Genomic DNA, 21360 nt, shown 5'->3' on the forward strand with positions numbered 1-21360 from the left:
AACGTCTTCACCTCCGCTTCAGATAACGCTTTACACTCCATCAACTGCTCGATCTGACGATCGATATCTCCGGTCGCCGGCGGCATCTTCTCCGATCCGATCTATGTATAAAACAATCCGGAATCTTTTTAATCTTGGATCCGGATCTTCGTCTCTTGATTCAATCTATCTATCATCATGACGACTCCATGGATTGGATTTTTTTAAGAAGATGAGAAAAAAAAAAAATGTGAAGTTCGATTTCGTTGGAACTTTGTATTTTTTTTTGGAATTAATTTTTATTTATTTATTATTTTAAAAAATATCTCATCGGAATTTGATTATTTAATTTTATTTTCTCTCCGGCAGCCGCACCGAGTCAAAAGTCTATCATGGGGGACTGACACGTGGCTTCTCGTTTTTTTCTAATGGCCCTTTTATACACAAGGCTCGTTAATCGTTATAGATGAGTTTCTTTAAATTAGCCCAATCGGCCCAACAACTTGTTAATTTCTTAAAAATAAAATTCATCTTTTAACGTCATAAACTCTACCGAGTCTAACCATAGTTTTAACTTTTAAGGTTCGTTGAAAGTGAAACGCATAAATCTTTTAACCCTAAATTTAAATTCTAATGGTGATTAGCAACATATTTGGTCTTTATGATGGTGATAAACCAGAAATTTTAAATTTCTAAGATTATATATGGTACGTGGATGGAAAGTTTCTTACAAATTAATTAGCAAATATTAAACGATTTTCATAATTTATTCTTTATTCTTTCACTTTTTAGTTGTCTTTCTTATTAAGTAATTATATGAATAAATTTTTCTGTTTAATTAAAATTTCTAGAGCGAGAGGAGCCGTCATATACAGTTCAAATGTTGTTACACAGCTTTAAGACTGGTCTTCAGTTACTTTTTGATTCTCGACGACTGGAACCAAAAAGAAAAGGTTGATTGATTATTGTGTCTCTGTTAAGTCTGTCTAATGCGTTACGTTTGGTAATCCATTCAAATTAAAGATGTTCAAACTCTTACAATTGTGAACTTTTGAAAGAAATATCGATTCGTTAAGTTTGAACTAAAACTAAAATGGAAACATGTCGAGATCACATGTTCACTTTAATTTTGTTTAAATTTACAATTAATTATATTTTGGAAATAAAAAAATAAAAAACAGTAATACGATTTGCTTTACTATGTGCATATGTGATCGATAGACTGATAGTTACTTTTACCATGATATAACGAAACCCATGTTTTCGTTGAAGAAGACATTTGCATATATCAATTTGTAACACTAATGTGGATGGTTAGAGTTATAGTATAGAGGATTTTATGGACCCGAACCGGAACCATAAACTCAGAAAATCTCTATATTACTTTCCTTTTTAGTGTTTCTATAATACTTTGATTTATCTGCAAATAAATGATATAATCTACACTATATATTCCGTGTTTTCGGGTTTATCTAATTACATATATGGAGATGAGTTAGTAATTCGTTCTCCCAACCCTCTCATCACGTAAACTAGTTATACTACCTAAGGAAAAATATACCAATTAATGAAAGACCAAAATGTTGTTTCATGTTCTATTACTACTTCACTTTTTGATACATATGTTGTATACGGTGGTGATGTAGTAATTTAGTAAGCTAAGTTTACTAGTCTTTTTATGCTTCAAGATAAGTAAAATTAATTTACAAATAATGGAAAAGAAAATGTAAAAAAAAGAGAGAAAGAGTAGTGGTGGAGTTAACCCCACAAAAGAACAAAAGAATAAAAGATGGGAAAAAGCATAACACAAAGAAGCATTGTGGTCTCCTTTATTTAGAAGAACCATTACACACATTCTCCTTTTCCAAAAAATTTCGGCATTTGGAGCTCATATTATTTTTTAAATGTATATATATGCTATGCATTTATAAGTTACACAAAAAAAAAAAAAAATCTTATGTATCCAATCTTTGTCGACATCTCTTTTATTTTCCCCCGAACAGATGCTTTCAGAATACATCAATAATAATGGATTCGACATTTTTTTTAATGATTGGATAAGACTTTCAAAGTACAATTGTTCTTTACACAAACAAAAACAAAAGAAAAGAAATTCATCTTATATTTCTTTTGCAAATATTTTTGTAATCTACGATTTCAAATCGTATTTTGAGATTTAATCACGTCAATAAATACGATGTTTTTACAGAACACTTGATCTATCTCTTACTAAATAGCATGTTATTTTGTTTGTCATGCTCTGAAATAGCATGTTTTTTAGAACAACAGAGGGGAATATTTTATAGGATATGGGAAAGAATGTTAGTTACAAAAACACTACTCGCTCGTTTTCGTGTGTTTTGCACATTAAAAGGTCTAATAATCATCTACCTAATAAAATAATTGTTCATGATCATTTGGTGCAATTACCCAATATATAATTGTACAATACTACAAAAATGAGAAAACAACAAAAGCATCTAAACATTATTTAGTGATGGATCAATCAACTAGAAATAATCAAATATAAGTTATGCAATATGTGAGAAAAACACTATTGCATATTTGCATGCATGTACGTTATATTTCTTCTTTTCTTTCTTCAAATCTTTTTTCATAATCCAAATATCAGCGTATTCGTTTTTTTTAATGTCTCCTAAACTAATATTGGAAAGTAGAAGTGTAGGGTCACAAATATTTTGAGCATATTAAAAGATTCGATCCCAAATGAAAGGAAAAGAGAATCTAGCAGCATTACAAGACCTATGAATTTGCCAAACAACTATACTTATCCCTCTCTCTCTGCTTCTTTCCCTAAGCTTTCACCGTACTTATGCTCTCCCCGGTGGTCGTCTTGAGTTCCTTGCTCTCCTGTATTAAGATAACGTAATATAGTATTAAGAATTTTAAAAAATCTGTTAATCCAAATTATATGTAAACGATAACAAAATTATACAACCTTCATTTGAGTAAACTATGAGTACTTCGTTCTACAAAATATGATCTAAGTAGCTAGGTTCTTTATAGGTAACTAAGAAATGAGGAGAAAAAAAAGAGAGAGGAAAAAGAGAGTATTTAAAGAGGGCTAAAGCTTCCATAAAGGAAAAAAACAAAGTTTTTAAAAGAAGCCATCTTATAGTGAGTCATTGAAAACAGATTGTTAACGTAAAGACTGAATAAAGCTAGCAGACAGCCTTTTGCGAGCTTCTGTGATATGTCTCACCGAATCTGAGTTAGCTAAAAGAAACAAAGTGTTTATTTTTTTTTGGTAGAATTGTGCTATAAGTATATATGTAGTGACCCCAAAAATAAAACTTAACATAAGATGCAAATTGAGTCATATTAATCGGATTTATCACTAGGCTATATATTGTCCTTCTTAGACTTAGCACCGGATAAGTGGTCCGACTAATCCCGGGAATGAGCATGCCCCTTAGTAAGGAGTTTCCCGTAAACTCACATGTAAATTAAGGTACATGATGAGTAGAAAATCCAAGTGAACAAGTGATCCACATGTATAATTTTGCGCATAATGGATAGAGAATTTATAGGTTGTAGCGAGTTTACACCCTTGACCTTAGACCCAATACGAATGTGTTACCAGTTACCACACGCGGGTATAGGCAATATGTATTGTTATATTGAAAAATCAAACAGCAACATGCAAGACACATATATATGTATGGGTAAGAATTTGTTGAAAGTAACAAGAAAAAAAAAACAAGAGGTTAGTAAAAAGAACCTGTTGTGTATAGGATCGGGTCCACGAGGCACTTTTCTTTTGCTGACAACGTAGCTAAGATCACCGTGTCTTGATCTATCTTCGTCATGTTCTTGTTGTATTTCCTTGGCGTGTATAAAGGACGCCGCATTGGAATCATAGTTGTTCATTGTCGCAGCTGTAGTAATCTCTTTTGTTTTGTCGGTCTCGTTGTTGTTTTGTAATACAAACGCATCGATCATAATAAGAGTGACTAAACCGACCGTAAATAGCGTACGGATCAACAGTTGGAGACGAAGGGAACGGTGATTTCGCATGGTTTCCTAGCCTTCGTGAATTTTGTTTTTGTTTTATCCTATATTTCTTGGTTTGTAGAAATAAAGACAGATATTAACATTGATCAAAGTAGTAGGGTTTATATTCGAATTTCTTGAATGGAAACTATAATAGAGAACAAAGATGAGTGGCAACAAAAGCAAGGGAAAGAGAGATAGATATAGAAGAAAGATAGAGAGAGAGAGAGAGGGTCTTATCACTTTGATGAGTTAGGATGGTTGGTGCTCTTTATAGGTTCCATGGTTTTTATTCGGTTCAGTATGGTTTGCAAACTTTACTCGAAACATTAGGATAGAGAGAGAATATATAATTTCTGCTATGAATCTTTATATATTTCCGTGAGATATAGAAATAATGTTATCTTTAAGCATGAATCCGTATGTTTATGTCGTCACTTTCTTTTGTCCTAATAATTCATCTAAATATATATTTATTGAACGCAATATTCTATTTTTAAAAAAAAATAGAACAAACAAATATGAAAAAGAGAGAATGAGATATAGAACAGCTGGTCCGAAACGTGACATCAAGGGAATTTATTATATATCATACTATGAGTATTACAATTCTTGTGTATTTTAAGTTCATGCAGTTTTATGTACTTAATCACTAAAAATAATATACTGCACTCATATAAAATTGCACGTGCCAAAGGGTTCCCTTGTACTTTTTCTCACGTACAATTCATCTCTTTCGTATCCAAAAAGTAAAGCTAAGCACATAACTATGCCATGCACACCTAACTTTTATACTATACATCTATAACCAAATTTTATAAACACATAACAGTTATTTTCAGGTATATTATTCATTTCGCAAATTTTATTTTCTATAATAGTTAATTTTATACGCATGTCTGCATATATGTCGAATTTTGCGCATACATAATATATATATAGTATCTACCTAGTTCCGTTCAAGCTTTTATTCCTCACCGTATTTTTTGTGTTCTTTAATGTATCTAGTAGTGTAGTACCATTTATAATATAATATATCATTACAAGAGTTCCCCTATGCAAAACATCGAATAATATATTTTGATTTGTCGAGATATGATAAGCAATAATTTACATTAACAAAACATAATATGCGTTAATCACCTTAACCATTCTTTATGTTTCTTAATTAAGATTTGCATATTTTAAAGTTTTTTCTGCAAATAAAGATGAGAATGACAAGATTGACTAGACCCATGATTAAAAACTGTTCCTTGGGAATATATTTATATCACTGTCACATAGCAGCCATAATTTATAAAATTTAGGAGGGCCAGTGAAGCATATGGTACATAATTCATCTCATCGATCAGTTTTGTTACGATTATACATGAATCCCACTTCAAAACAAATTACCTTTCCTAAAAGAGTTAAATGTATATTTGTCCTGAGAATCTTATGCCTTTGTTGTGTTACTCACTAGCTTCTACTCGAAGTAACCGAGAAATGGCACTTACATATTCATTTTATCATAAACCATATTAAAATACTAAAAAGGTATTTTGTATACAAGCTCCATTGCTAATGTGGTGACCACTTCTCCCTATAGTATTCCATATCCTTCGGTTCTCTATTTGTATGCGGGCTTAAACATTGTCCACGAAAAAAATATCGTTAGAAGAATTCTTTGACTAATTGATTTTTTGCATATCGCTATATAGAATTTTTCTTTCCTATCATCATCAGTCACATTGTACTTATAGCTTTTTGTGATAAGTTACTTGAATACTTGATTTTACAATAAATTAAATATGCTGAAGATAATTTTTCATAAAACCAAATCAAAGTTTTAAGACCTTTTTTCATCATACTCTCCACTCACTGCAAATCAAATTCAATTTCGACGGTGCGACACTACCCTACAATAGTATTTTCAAAGTCCAGTTCTGATATATATATGACTTTGTAAAACTTTGTATCTCATTGACCGTGAGTCCACAATTCTTAGGCATACTCTGATAAGTGCATGTTTCATTTACTGACCAAAGCATACTGAGATTACGTATTCACGTACCAAATTAATGCGATCATTGCATTCATATCTTGAGGTTCTTGTAGGCACCATCACTCGACCACGCTCCACCATCGTTTATCGACTATCATTTGACTGTACGTGTAAATACGAGAGATCTTTTAGTTGATCCCTCATCCATCAATTTGCCTTCCTCTGTGTCACATCTCCTCGTCTCTATTCACTATATGTAGTGAAGGGATATTTATCGGAAAATTCTTGATTTGGGTAAAGATGATTGGGGGTTGAGTGGTTGGGTCGGACTGCTCAAGTTGTTCCATGAAAGCGATCGACTGTTGTGTGTTTTTTCCTATGGATTGGGACATGAAACAGCTATGATCGTTAGCGTAGTTATTTTGTATGCCATGGCCGAATATTTCTGAATGTGCCTCTCCGTATGAGTGTAAATCTCTAGTCAACTCTGCATGGAGCTTTTGCGCAAGTTGTAATGACTAGAGATATAAGTGATGGGTGCTGGAGCCGAAGCTCCCAAGACCATGAGATACTTGTATCCGAGACCATAAGATATAGGTGGCATCGTAAGTTAGCTGTTGGAACTGGTTCTTCTGGTTGAGCGAGATTGAATCGTTCGTAGTTCTGTGTGAAATGGGTTGCTTGACGTGACATCCATATGTTGTGTGTTCATTGGCAATCGAAAAATTACACCCTAACAGTGTTTATATTCTCAAGTTTTGTTTGATAAAAGCTTACATGACAATATTATGTTTAGCATATATTCAAAAGTTTCAACTAATAAAAGAAAAAACAAATTACTATCATGTCCCAGCATCCACCACCTGCCCAGTGATTATTGAAAGTGTTTTATACCATCGTAACAGATAAACGCATATTTTCATAATAATGATTCGCACAAACATTATTAACTTAGTTTTTTCTGTAGGGTTAGTTTTAACATTAGTTCCACAAAAACAAATAGAAAAAGTTCCTTAATATTAACTAGAGTTTGAACAAATACGGCTACTCATATATGCAAATTTTGCTGCATCGTCATGTCATCAATGTTCACAAACTGTCGTTTGCATCTTAATGCTAATAGTTTCTATGAACTCTGTTGTACTCATGGTTGTTTGGCTCCACTTAATCTCATATTCTAAATGATGATATGTTACTTTAACTGGTCTATTGCACAGTTGCACTAACCTCTTTCTACCAGCAATCTTTTCAACGGAATTTATGTTCTCTCTAAAGTTCAAAGAGTGTAAGCAGAGTAATATTCCGAAAGCAAAACATGTTTGTCATATATGAAACAAGTAGGGTAGTCCCAATTATACGAAGGCACCTAAAGCTAGTCTATACACTCAAGCATATCTCTTGTCTTTTGAACAACAGACAATGAACAAATGTTAAATCTGTTTATGAGTGAGAAAGATGAAAGCTTACATACTGAAAAAAGAGTTCTCTTAAAACCGAGAATTGCTTTGTGATCTTGCACCTGATACCCCAAGCATAGGTACTGTCTGTTTCTTTCTGATGTATATAGCTGTTCCGCTCAGCAGGAACAATCCTAGCATCATCGACTGTCCATTTATTCAATCAATCAAACGTTAGCTCAAAATATCTACAACTGAGATCCAAAATGAGTGAGGAAATAAAAGAGTCTTGTTTTGTTTCTTCTGTACCTCAAAACCAAGAACTGATATCTTCTCTTCATCTGCAGAAGGCACACAGCTTCTGTAAGTTTTGTAAGACTGAGACTTCTTCACTTTCGATACAGGCGAATCATCATCAGCCACCAACTTCCTCGTTTTCGTTTCTTCTCCGTCGTCGCGGTTCGATTGACCGTTCTGTGTTTCATCTCCTTCATCTTTCTTGTGTTTATCAACTTCTTTCACCTCTTTACATTTGAAAGCTATACGATAACCAGTTTCACTACATCGATACTTCTCTTTCCTCTACAAGAAAACCACACCATACTGAAACAATGAATCTTCTTCACAACACAACAAATCATACCCAAATCCAATTCACTGTATAATAATCTAATTGACTGAGAAATCACTGATTAAGCTGATTATGTAACCCTAAATCACCAAAAATCAATCCTAATTGCGTAATCACCATCAAAATCAATACAAATCCGTCCCAAGAGCCACTCCAACGCGGTTTTTAGTAATTTAACTAATTCTGAAACCCTAAATTACCAAAATCAATCCTAATTGCGTAATCACGGTCCAAATCAATACAGATCCGATAACAAAAACAGGGCAATTAAGCAAATTAGAGAGGGGATTTGAAAAAAACCTTTTCGGAGGAATTACAGGAAACACAAGGACCTGAAGGAGAACATGCGAAGGTAACGTTACTTCCTTTTGAAGTTTCTTTGAAACCTAGAAGGAATCTACGACCAACGCTTCTGATCTCTTCTTCATTATCTCCGTCTCTGTAAATCAAAACGAGTCAGATCGAGAAAGCGAGATCGGAGTCTAAAGAAAAAAATTGTAAAAGTACGAAACTGTTCATGTGCTCTGACGAGAAGAGAGGATGAAATTGAAGCAGCGTAGATGAAGATGAAGAGGATGACCAAAAAAGTGAAGAGCTCTGAGAAGCCATTTTCACTGTTTTCGTCTTCGCAGCGAAGAAGACGAAAAAAAAAAAAAATACATTGCAGAAGAAAAGGAGAAAGAGAGTAATATTTTCAGAAAAGCCCTGATATTACCTACTATTTACCAAATAAACCTATTACTTAAGAATGTTTTAAATTAAACCTCGGTAGTTTCAATCGGCCAGAGCTCTCGTTTTGATAACCTTGGTGACTCGTAACAGTTGGTTTCCCGATTAATATCATGTTAGATTCAACACTTTGAGCTCTCTAACATTATGGGTTACCTTAACTGTTAATTAGTGTTAGGTACGTAACTCTCAAACTTCACAGCTGATTAGGGCAAAGTGTCCCGTTGTGATTTATTAGGCAAGAGTATCTCATTCTTGAGAGAAAAATATAATAACCAAAGGTTTCACCTTTCAAGTGGTGATCAAAATTTAGGAAAATAACTGGGAGCAATATCACATTGCTCTCTATTTCACAATTTTATTACCATTTGAAAGTAACATTTTTTCTCTCTATATTACGCTGTTCTTAAAAAAATAAAGAACAATAGAATAAATATGTTCCTCCTAAAAAATGATGAGTAACAAATGTAACGAAGAAAAGAACAAATATTAAAATTCACTTTAAAATATATATATATATATATATATATATATATATATATTTATTTATTTATTAATAAAATTTCAATTTTGTAATATAAAAACTTTCATATTTGTATTAACCGAAAAAATATTTTTGATAGCAATTTTATGTTAAACTAATCTTAAGATTCTATTTGAAAACTGTATGAATAGTAAAACAAATTTAAGTTACTCTTAAACTATTATTTTATGTTAATATTATTTATTAATATTTAATATGATATATCTAACCTTTATTTTACAAATTTTATTTTAAAATGAAATGTAAAATTTATTAGATATACATTAAAAATAATATTATTATTATCATTGAAATTTAATTTATTTATTATTAAATATATTTAAAAAATATTTTTATTGTCTAGTTACCATTTACTATTTTGTTCATTTTCTTAAGATTTTATTTTCATTCCTCAAAAACTGTTCTTTTTATTTATTTTCTTTTGTTTTTCTAATGGTTACCGGTAGGAACCAAAAACTTCGTTAATGTAATGAGAACCCTTGTGTATTACACATTATAATGCTAAACAAAAACTCGCAACGTGCTTGAGTTAATTCAAGTCTTATTAACATTGTAAACGATTTTCGTTCTAATTAGCTCGTTTGAGCCAATCTAGACAAAAATAACTCTCTCAAATAAAAAAAAAGCTCAAATTTTATTATTAAAAAAACATCATAACATACTAAACCTGTTTGAGAGAGAAAACTTTATTATAAATTGGAGCAACAAGATAAAACTTTCTAGTTTCTCTCCAACTACATTATTAAGAAGCAAAAAAAAAAAAAAAAAATCTGATTAACCATCCGACTTAGTCACTTCATGACCATCCTTCACACACAAGTATCCCATAACAGCAATTGCAAGGATAAGGAGGAAACCGAATAAAACGAAGAACAAAATATTCATCATTGTATTTAAGAAGAAGACTATATATATATATATATATATATATATATTTTAGAAGAAGACTATATTAGAATGGAGGATTTCGTAGAACAGAAATAGAGAAATGAATAGTTGAGATTAAAGAATTTCAATTCTTACTTATATAGAGACATGGTATAGAAACTATTGTGTTTATAAATATTTATTATTTAATTTAGCATCTTGCAACTGCCAAATGTTGATACACGTAGTTTCCAATTTTTCTACTTGGTTTCATTGTTTCCCATTTATCAAACTAATATTTTATTTTTAATTTAATGAAAAACTACTAAAAATGTAAAAATCAATAAAATTAATATTCTCATCATCTCCACGTTCAGTTTTACACTTTTTGAGTTAGAAAATTTCCTTAAAAGAATTATATGTTAAGATGTGCAAAAATCTAAATTACATGCATAGAAACATTAATCGTCTTGAGCTTGGGAAGCCAAATTTAGTGCGAAGCCCAATACATTTCTGGTCTTCAATATTTTTGGATAATACAATATATTGTAGCTGTTTTGCTCTTTCGCCAAGTGATATTGAGTGCAATCCCTCAACGTATGCTGCAAACTGTAGTACGTGATCGTTCGTTCGCTCAAGAAACTATATTACTTAATAGATGCAATTTGATTGATTTTACAGCAACTCTTCCACAGGATATGTCTTTCTACTGTTTCTTTCCAGCTACATGTTATCAATAATGATGTTCTATCAACAATATGCATTGTATTGAATTCAAATCTAGCTAATGAAGCAAAGACTTAACACTATACTAGTACGTAGTTTAGTCACGAAACTACCTGTACTCTTTTTTTTCTTCAGATTATTATATCCCAATGCAAAATCATTACACAACAATATTTAAGCAAGAAGCTCTTCATTAGACAACCATTATCCTTATTAAGAATTTTTCCCTTGACATCAACCGTAAAAAACAGTATGACTTATCATCTTTTTTTGATTAAAATTCGAAATTTTTCTGTTAAACTAAAATGAAAATTTTACTCTTTTATCAAATAATTTAAATAGCCTTCGAACTAATGATACAAAAGCATATCATATTATGCTAACAAACTTCTCCATTAATAGTAGAGATGTTACAACACTCCGGAATACATCAATGTATCACATGATATACAAAATTTATACAGCACACGAAATAAGAAACCAACAAACACGGTTAAAAGTGAGAATGATAGAGAAGTAAGCAGTAAAGAATTGAGTAAGAAAAAAAAATTGAATAAAGAAGAAATGTAAGAAAACCTTTTTCTATCAAATTACAAAGACTACTCTCATTGTTCTTGTTTGTTAAAGATGAGAGGAAACTCATCACTATACTCAAGGAAGAAAACATATTGATCTCCCAAATTCTTCAAAGATTCATAAACTTGGATCATCAACGGTCTTTCCTTAGGCCTTGATACAACACAGCTACATGCGATTAGCAAAACTTGCATTATCTCATTGTCATATCCTTTACCATATATGCTTCTATCAATTGCATCTTTGCTTCTACCGTTACTCAAATGCTTACCCACCCAATCTACTAAACTCTCTTTAAACCCTTCTTGACCATTGTTAATCGAAAAAGGCTTTTGGCCAGTAACAATCTCAAGAAGCACAATTCCAAACCCATACACATCTCCATTTAAAGACACAACCATGGTACTTGCATACTCAGGCGGAACGTAGCTGAATTCACCTAACTCATCGTTACTAAATGAGTTATCCTTAGAATCCCTGGAACTCACTAGCTTCCCCAAACCGTAATCCATAACACGAGCATCAAAATCTTCATCTAAAAGAATCACATTCGAGCTAATGTACTGATGCATACACGGCGGTTGGCTTCCATGATGCAACCAAGCTAGCCCTCGAGCCGCTCCAACAGCGATTCTAACCCGAGTTGGCCAATCTATAGGACAATCCTGCAACTGAGAATACAACGTCCCATTAGCCATGTGCTTATACACCAACAACCTCTCATCTTCCACAAAGCAAAACCCGAGAACCGGAACCAAATTTGGATGCCTGATCTGATCTAACTTGCTCATCTCAGCCCTAAACTGCTTCTCACTAACCTCACATCCATTACTAAGCCTCTTAACCTCCAATGCAGACCCATCAGGTAAATCAGCTTTGTACGAAACTCCAGTTCTTGATGTACCAACGATATTCCTGGGATCAAAACTGTTAGTAGCTACAATTAAATCAACCAGTTTAATCTTCACTATTGGTTTCTGAAACAGAGTTACCTGAACAAGCTTGTGTGATCTTAACAAACCAATCCAATCACTATCATCCTTACTTTTTCCGGCGCCATAACCATTCTTGTTCCTCCCATCTCTTATAAAGAACCACCAAAACATCCCAAATCCAACACATAACGACCCAAAAGCACCAATAACGCCAGCGATCGCAATGATCGTCAAGTTTTTACCGGTAAACGCACCGCAACTCGATAACGGATTCCCGCAAAGTCCAGCATTGCCGCTAAAACCGTCTTCACCAAAATGAGAGAGCTCGGAAGGAATCGAACCGGAGAGATCGTTGTCAGCGAGAGAAAGTCGTCGGAGCCAGTTTAAACGGGTTAACTGAGAAGGAATCGAACCGGTTAACTTGTTCTTGTTAAGAGCTAAGGTATTCAAGAATTTACAGTCAACGATCTGAGAAGGTATCGAACCACCGAGTTTGTTACCGGAAAGATTTAAAGTGACAAGATAAGGAAGCCATGAACATATTTGCGAAGGAATCAAACCGGAGAAATCGTTATCGGAAAGATCTAAAGATTGTAAACTCCGACATAGCTTGAGAGATTCAGGGATTTGACCAGAGAGTTGCATTGATTGAAGCTGAAGAGAGATGATTCGATTCTCTTTAGCGTTCCAGCAAAAAACTCCGGTGAGTTTGCAGATTGATGAAGATGATGATGAGTTGGGGAAAGACCAGGAGCTGAGTTGATTTGAAGGATCTTTGAGTGATGCTTTAAGGCCTTTGAGACAGAGCACGTCGTCTTCGGCGTAAGAAAATGGGATTAAGATGATGATAAACAAGAAGATTACGATCGTCTTCATGATGGGTTTGGTTTGTTTCTTTAGGGTATCGTGTGAAGAGCAAAGCTTTTTTTTTTTGTTTTTCTTCATTCTATGGCGGAAGAGACGGCCATTGACTGTTAAAGTTTCAAGCTTTGTGGATGGCACAAATAAAAATTCAAACTTTGCTGACTTTAAAAACAAATAAAGTGTATCTTAAACTAAAACGATGTCGTTTGAGAGCAGTATTCATTTTTTTTTTTTCATTATTCAGGTAGTGAGTGTTTTCATGTCTTGATTGATAAGAAAAAGTAATAAAAGTAGGTACCAAAGCACTTTCTATGCAAGAATCAATTTCTTTTCTTTTTTTTTTTGTTTTAAATAAATTTTGTTTTGGTAAAAGTATGTATTATTTAGATAAATTGATTAAGATCAACGATTAATGTTGCACCAAAATTCTTTTATTTGACCAGAAAAATATATAAAACGTGTTGAACTGTTAGTGTGTCGGACAGTCATTTTTGGAATGTTTTTTTTTTTTTTTTTTTGTTAAACATGTTCTGTGAGCACTTAAAGTATAAGTAGCTTGAAATGTTGAATGCTTTTTTTGATATAAAAAGCTTTCAATTTAAATGCATATATATAATTAAAAAAAGAGTTATAGACTGATAGACATATGATTTGCGATTATATGGTTTGTGAAAGTAGCGAAAGAGTTATACAAAATAGAATTTAGAAAGGAGAAAGTTAGATCAAGACGAGAAATTAAGCCTCTACTAACTTTAGGAACGATTATGCTCGACCACCACGACCATGCTAGATATTGAACCGACAATTTCGATTACATGAATTTTGTTTTCTTTAGTTGAATTCTGTTTGTGCTAGAAATTATTGATTTAAATCAAGATTAACAGGGGAGAAAATCAGTGGCACTTTTGATTTGGAGTATCAAAATATATAGAGCCGTTGCGAATGATGAATGACCGTAACGGAGACTACGGAAAAGTTTCTCGAACGTTTCGTGTTTTGTGGTGAAAACAGACATTAACCTTGAGATGACTGGTCCTCCGTCTTCAACCCCGTCTATCCCTCCAGATCTGTTTTTTATTGAACAGTTTCAGACCCGTCTTCCGGCCTCATCCGTCCTCTCTCATGACATTGAGATGGTCGATTCCTCCCCTCCTCTTTCTGCCTCTGTTCTGGCTATAATCCCTCCATCTTCTCCTCCTCGTGTAGTGGTTATACCAGATCCAATTACTCAGATCTATGATGTTTCTCAAGGAATACTGGGTCCCAATCCTTCTTCTCCAATTAAGGTTTCAGTCTCGGAAGTTCCTCCGACTCACCCTACTGGACCATCTAATGAGGAACCCACTCGTCCACTTCCAGCTGCGGAATTTAACTGGGCGTCTCACTTGAAATCAACTTGTCGTATTCCGAACTCTTCGGCTCCGGTCTCAGTCACTCCGGAAGGACGATTTCGGGTTAAAGTTCCAAATGAAGTGTTCGAAAGAGGAGCAAAGATCCATTCAGACTACATTGTTGGGATCTTCTATGGTAATCCACCCTCTTATGGTAAAATTTGGGGTGTTCTTAATTTCTTGTGGGGAAAAGATCGAAGGGTTACAGTCCACAATCTTACAAAGAATGCTTTTCTGTTCTACATTCCGTCACCTTCACTCCGTAGACGTGTTCTTCAACATGAGCTGTGGAGGGTTGGAGACTCTCCTTTCTTTGTTACAGAATGGAAGGCAGCTTATAGTTTAAACCCCCCTCTCTGGAGAAAGCCCCCATATGGGCAAAGGTTTCAAATACCCCCTTCGACCTGGTAACCGAGGAAGGCTTGAGCTACATTGCTAGGCCGCTAGGGCAAGTCGTGGACGCTAAGCCGTTCTCCAGTATCAACTCTGCTGAAATCAAGATCATCGTCGATCTAACAAAGCCGCTTCCAAATGATCTAGAAATAGAGAGGGAGGATGGATCAATCTGTGTTGTTTCGGTAACCTACCCATGGCTCCCACCTCTTTGTCCGGTTTGCAAGCAAATTGGTCACAAGGCTGCTTTCTGTCCCCAATCTCCTCAGGAGAAAGTTCCAAAAGATCAGGTTCCCCCAGAACGACAAGGGAAAGGTAAATCTTCTTCTTCTCATAGAGGCCCTGTCGGAGAGCAAGTGGAGAAAGTTTATGTCGCAAAGGTGACTAGTGAGCAAACCGTCAAGGGTGACATGTCTTCGATCAGGGAAAGTGGAGAAAATTCGTTGGCTGCCGTAGGTCAAGGTCAACTTAATATTGTGGTAGTGGACACAAGTACAGGCTGTGCTTCAACTGTTGGCCCAAGCTTGGGAAATGTAGGGTCACCCGAGGTTTTGGATATCGCAAAGGGTCTTGATGTTTCTTTGTCAGGGGTAGATAAAGCTTGTACTGATTCTACTGTTGCTTGTGCTCCGATTGTAGTGAATCAGGATGATGAAGCACCTGTTTCGGTTCTGAAGGGTGGAGTCACCCACTCAACCGTATCAGCTATTGCTGAGTCTAACTTTATTAAGGCATCGCGCACTGTCCCATGTAGGGTGCTAGCAACACCCTTTTCAAAGCTAATGCCATCCTCCAACCCCTTTAATGTGTTGTGTGAAGAGAAAGAGGCAGAGGACCGAGTCTTGGAGGAGTCTCAAGCTTGCGAGACAACTCATTACTCCCCTTCAACATCTTCTTCTTCTGGGAACAAGGGCAAACAGAAAAAGTGGAAGTTGGGTAAAAAATCACCAATCAATGGTGGCGGTCATTCCCTGGATTTAGGGAAGCGTCACAACCTCAACTAATTATCTATGTCTGATACTTTTTTTTTGGAACGTGCGGGGTATAAACGAAGTAACAAAGTATCGAACGCTCGCTAACTGGATAAATAGTAAACCAGTAACTTTTGGAGCGCTTTTGGAAACGCACGTTAAGGAGCCTAATAGTAACCACATTTTGTCTTCTATAGGACCAGAAGGGTCTGTAATAAGTAATTATCAGCATTCAGAGCTAGGAAAGATCTGGATCATCTTCAAGCTCCCAACGAAGGTGAGATTTTTGTTTTCTGACCTGCAATCTATCTCAGTAGAGGTTACCTTGGAATCAGGTCAAAGTTTTGTCTACACAACGGTCTATGGTTCAAATGTGCAAGAGGACAGGCTTGAACTGTGGCAGTCTCTCCGTGATACTCACTTATCTTTTGGTTTATCTTCTCTCCCATGGATGGTTAATGGTGATTTTAATGAGATTCTACATCCCTCAGAGACCTCGAATCAAGCTATCATTCGCTCAACTAGTGCTATGAGAGTGTTTGGGGAATGCCTTGCAGATACCGGTCTTTTTGATCTCCCGTTTCAAGGTCCTTGTTTCACTTGGTCCAATCATCAAGAGATTGACCCCATTGGCAAGAAATTAGACAGATGCTTAGTGAATGGCAACTGGATTAATGTTTTCCCAACCAGTCACTGCTCTTTCAAAGCTCTAGAGTTTTCCGATCATGCCCCTTGTATCATCAACATTTTCACGAAGCCTCCAGACTATGGCACAAGACCGTTTAAGTTCTTCAACCTTCTTACTAAGCATCTGTCTTTCTTAGACACAGTAAAAGCAGCTTGGGTAGAGGCAGGTGAGAAAGCTTCTACATTATGCGCGTTTACCTTTAAGCTTAAGCTTCTGAAGAGACCTCTCAAGTCTTTGTGTAAGGCCAATTATAGTGAGATCGAAAAAAGAGTCTTTGAGGCAAGTGAAATGCTGAAATCACTTCAACTAGCTGCTCTCTCTGATCCTTCCCCTGTAACTTTTTTACATGAGAAATCTGCAAGAGAAAACTGGGTTTTGCTAAGGTTAGCTGAGGAGAGCTTTTTCAGGTAGAGATCGCGTATCAAATGGTTGGCGGAAGGTGACTTCAATACTGCATTTTTTCATATGACCATGAAAATGAGGAATGAAATCAACGCGGTGAAGTATATGGTAAGACCCGATGGCTCAAGAGTTGAATCTGCAAAGGATATTCACACTTATGCTGTTGTGTATTTTGAAGGAATTCTAGGCTCGGTCAAGGGTCAGTTTTGTCCACAGCTACACGAGTTCCTTGAATCGCTTAATATGCCTATTTGCTCGCAAACTCAACATGGGTTATTGCTTGCTCTGATAACCTCAGAGATCATTAAACAGGTTCTGTCAGGGATGCCTTCAAATAAAACCCCAGGTCCAGATGGGTTTACTAAGGAATTCTTCACATCTTGCTGGGTTATTGTTGGAGAAGAGTTAGTCGCAACGATTAAGAACTTCTTTTCCTCCCCATTTATGCCCAGAGCTCTGAACTCCACCTCTCTTGTGTTAATCGCGAAAAGGCCAGGAGCTAACTCCCTTTCTGAATTTAGGCCAATCTCGTGCCTCAATACAGTCTATAAAATCATCTCTCGTCTAATGGCAGATAGACTGAAGGCTATCCTTCCTCATATTGTGGCACCTAATCAAACGGCTTTCGTTAAGGATAGGTTGCTTATGGAGAATGTCCTTCTTGCTTCGGAGGTTCTGAATGGTTATCACAAATCCAACTTGTCGAGTAGAATCACCTTGAAGATTGATATATCTAAAGCGTTTGATTCCGTGAGATGGGATTTTCTACTTAGCTATCTCCAATTGTATAACTTCCCGATGGAGTTTATAAACTGCATTCGAGCGTGTGTTGGCTCACCATCTTTCTCCATCAGTATCAATGGAACATCGTCTGGATTTTTTAAAGGTAAATCAGGGCTGAGACAGGGCGACCCCCTTTCCCCTCTTCTCTTTGTCCTGGTTTTGAACGTATTGTCCTTAATGCTGAATCAAGCAGCTCTACAGAGCTCTTTCAAGTACCATCCTGGTTGTGAAGAGGTGCAGTTAACCCACTTAGCATTTGCTGATGACCTCCTAATCTTCTTGGATGGTTCGTATGAGTCTTTGGTTGGTGTCTTTGCGGTTTTGTCTAAGTTTGAAAGGATTTCTGGTCTCTCTGTCAATCTAGCAAAGACTAGCATGTTCTGTTCGGGGGTGTCAAATCAAGTGTTGGATCAAGTAAAGGATGATTTTAACCTTTCTCCAGGAACCCTCCCAATCCGTTACCTTGGTTTGCCTCTGTGTTCAAGGAAACTCTCAGTTGCAGATTGTGATCCGCTATTAGCACAGATTCGCAAGAAGTTTAATAGTTGGACGCACAAACACTTGAGCCTTGCTGGAAGGTACACTCTTATCTCATCGGTTATTGCTGGAATTATTGGCTTCTGGAGCTCTGCGTTTTTCCTGCCAAAAAAGGGTATTAGGCACATAAACTCTTTATCTAGTGCTTTCTTTTGGCATGGTTCTCTCGATTCTGCGAAAGGTGCAAAGGTGGCTTGGGATTCCATATCTCTACCAAAACAGGAAGGAGGGTTGGGATTGAGGAAATTGTCTTCTTGGAGTGATACATGTGGGCTTAAGCTGATCTGGTTACTTTATTTTCGAGCTGGCTCTATTTGGGTGGCCTGGATGAGAAACAAATATTTTTCTTATTCAACGTTTTGGGCTCTAAACGAAAAGAACTACCGTTTTTTTTGGATGTTTCGGAGACTCTTGAAGCTGCGTTCGAAAGCTATTTCATTCCTTAGGATCATAATAGGGAATGGCGATGATACTTTCTTCTGGTGGGATCCTTGGACACCGTTTGGATCTCTAATCCATTATTTTGGACCAACTAGCCCAACACTCCTTTGCATCCCCCTCTGCTCGACTGTCAGGGAGTCGCTTACTCCTACGGGTTGGAACCTTTCACCAGCAAGAACGGAGAAGCAAATCATTTTCTATTCATTCATCACTACCGTTTCCATCTCCCTATCTAGTGACAAAGTGGTTTGGATGATTGATGAAGTGGCCCAAAAAAACTTTCTGTTCGAGGAATGTGTGGAACCATGTTAGGGACCCTCATCCTTCTGTTCCCTGGTCAAACTTGGTTTGGCACAAGACCAGAATTCTGAAGCATGCATTCACTGTAATGACCCTCACCAAGGGGTGAAATTTTAAAATAAAAACCCCTGGTCTAAGGACGCGCAAGGGACACAAATGGAAGGCAAGGGAAGAGAGTAGAAGAATTACAAAAGTAATGTCCGAGGAATTCTGGACGAGTCAAGAGATGGCCAGTGGTACCCTGTACCATGTACCATGTACCGTACCGGACGTACGTACGCGTCAGAACGTACCGGCCGAACGCTGAACGACCAAGGACGTACGAGGACGCGAATTCAAGGTGGGAAGGAGCCCACTAATGGAGGATTAATTTATTCAAGGTGGAGGATTAATTTAATCTAATGGGAGTTAGTGGAAGAATTAAATAATTCAAGGTGGTTAGTGGAGTTTAGTGGGTGGATTAAAGAAATCAAGAAAAACTTAGTGGAATCAAGGTGTAAGCTCGATTTCTCTCCATGTGTTTATTCATGCTCTAATAGCGACTAAGGAGGAGAGAGCGCTCCACATGCATTGGCTGCCGCCACCGCCTAAATCCTCTATAAATAAGCCTCCATCTCTCTCATTTTCGCACAAGTCATCAAGGGGGTAAGGAGAGAAAATTTGAGAGAGAAAGTGAGCGAAAGAGAAGAGAAAGAAGAGAGGGTTCGCGAGGAAGAAAGAAGAGAGTTGCCGCCGAAAGAAGAAGAAGAGAGGAGCAAGCTGAGACTATCGACAATCGGCCAAGGTTAAATCGATAAGGAAATCGATTCTAACCGAAGAAGAAGATCCGAGTGTGCCGCGAGAGAAGCAGCGTCGAAGGAGGCTGATCATCGACGGTTTACTGTGAGTTCAGGCACATACTTCGCCGGCTTAGATGGGGAATTAAAGACATCCATCTAGTGCGCGGTTTGCATGAAGCATTTAGTTGCATATACTTGAAATTTCTTTGGTATTTTTCTTGTTTAAATGCATGCGCGAGAGGTTACACCGGTTACTAGATCGAAATGGTCTAGTGACAAGGGTGATAACTAGTTAAGATACTTGTAAAGTTATGAGCTTAAAAACCATATAAACTCAAGTATTAAGTTCGGTGAAGTCTTAAGGCATCTTATTCCGCGAGAAATTCCGGCTAAGCGTTGTAAGATTTGGTATTGCTATCCTTCCCATTCTGTACCACATACAGCCGCGACATGCAACCCATGTTCGTGTGTGTGTAGGGTTGGTTATGAAGAGCTTGGAAGTTACTGGGCTCGCTACCCAGGCCGAGGCTGTCTACACGACTGTGTGGCTTTGAGTGTTATCCGATCGCATGCCTTAGTGGTTGTGATTCGGAGAATCATGAGGGGTTAAGGGAAAAGGATGCATGCCGGGCCCAATAGAATAAAACTTGTTAAAACGGTTGTTTTAGTTCAAGTTAAATTGTTGCATGTTGTTGTTTGTTGTGCATGTAGTTGCGATTGCTTGTAGAACAATCTTGCTTGGCTTATTAGCTTCCGCATGTCGTCTCTAACTGTTGGGTAGTATGCGCTTGCTCATCAAATATTGTTGCATATGCTTACATGTTATTCGTATATGTTCGCAAGTTATTGTGTATGTTCGTATGTTGTTGCTTATGCTTGCATGTTAGTTACTTATGCTTACATGTCTTTCGTATATGTTCGCATGTTGTTAATACGTTCGCAAGTTGTTGTGTGTTCGCATGTTGTTGTTTAAACTTGCATGTTGTTGTTGTTGGGTTTTGGGATTGGGGTTTAATTCTTTGCAGGAACCCTGAGCTCACTAAGTAATCTTAGATTACTTACGATAAATATTTGTGTTGCAGGTAACCCTAGAGGGAACTAGAGGGCGTGGTGAATGATAGGACTCCGGAATAGATTTTATTTTGTGTCTACTGTAAAACTCAAGTATGTTGTATGGCAACTCAAACTTTGGTGTTAGGCCTTGTGAACCTTTTGTGTACCGTTTGTAGTAAACCTTTTTTTAAGTATCAATGAATCGGACTTTCTTTAATCGAACGAGTTGTACTGATATAGACTCTGTCCGAGTCGGCTCAACACACGGCGTGTCCGTAGGGTTGCAAAGCCTTAAGGACGTGTCATGTGGTCGGGAACCTCACCAAAGGACCGGCCCAAGGGCTTGATTTGTTCTCGTACCCGGCTGGACCATTGG

General features: G+C 36.4%; 4 protein-coding genes across 4 annotated transcripts in view; all 4 read right to left on the reverse strand.

Annotated features, from left to right (window-relative positions):
- LOC104750849 (serine/threonine-protein phosphatase PP2A-5 catalytic subunit) overlaps nucleotides 1-273 on the reverse strand; it is a gene marked incomplete in the record, with an annotated part of 8790 nt that extends 8517 nt beyond the window's left edge. The window contains 1 exon segment of the mRNA XM_010472695.2: nucleotides 1-273. Within this exon segment, the coding sequence (XP_010470997.1) occupies nucleotides 1-86 (86 nt within the window).
- LOC104750850 (CLAVATA3/ESR (CLE)-related protein 26) lies at nucleotides 2519-4250 on the reverse strand. The gene is made up of 2 exons (XM_010472696.2): nucleotides 3722-4250; nucleotides 2519-2850 (listed from the first exon to the last, which is right to left on the reverse strand). Exons 1-2 carry the CDS (start codon nucleotides 4015-4017, stop codon nucleotides 2811-2813), a joined length of 336 nt encoding a protein of 111 aa, XP_010470998.1. The 5' UTR covers nucleotides 4018-4250; the 3' UTR covers nucleotides 2519-2810.
- On the reverse strand, nucleotides 7260-8676 carry LOC104750851. Its single transcript, XM_010472697.2, is given in 5 exon segments — nucleotides 7260-7581; nucleotides 7684-7956; nucleotides 8306-8444; nucleotides 8518-8593; nucleotides 8596-8676. Coding segments are annotated over 5 exon segments (624 nt in total). The 5' UTR covers nucleotides 8615-8676; the 3' UTR covers nucleotides 7260-7464.
- LOC104750852 (probable LRR receptor-like serine/threonine-protein kinase At1g69990) lies at nucleotides 11271-13367 on the reverse strand. Its single transcript, XM_010472698.1, has one exon. The coding sequence runs from the start codon at nucleotides 13325-13327 to the stop codon at nucleotides 11477-11479; it is 1851 nt and encodes a 616-aa protein (XP_010471000.1). The 5' UTR covers nucleotides 13328-13367; the 3' UTR covers nucleotides 11271-11476.

The sequence above is a fragment of the Camelina sativa genome, chromosome 16 (genome assembly GCF_000633955.1).
Source record: "Camelina sativa cultivar DH55 chromosome 16, Cs, whole genome shotgun sequence".
Taxonomy (NCBI): domain Eukaryota; kingdom Viridiplantae; phylum Streptophyta; class Magnoliopsida; order Brassicales; family Brassicaceae; genus Camelina; species Camelina sativa.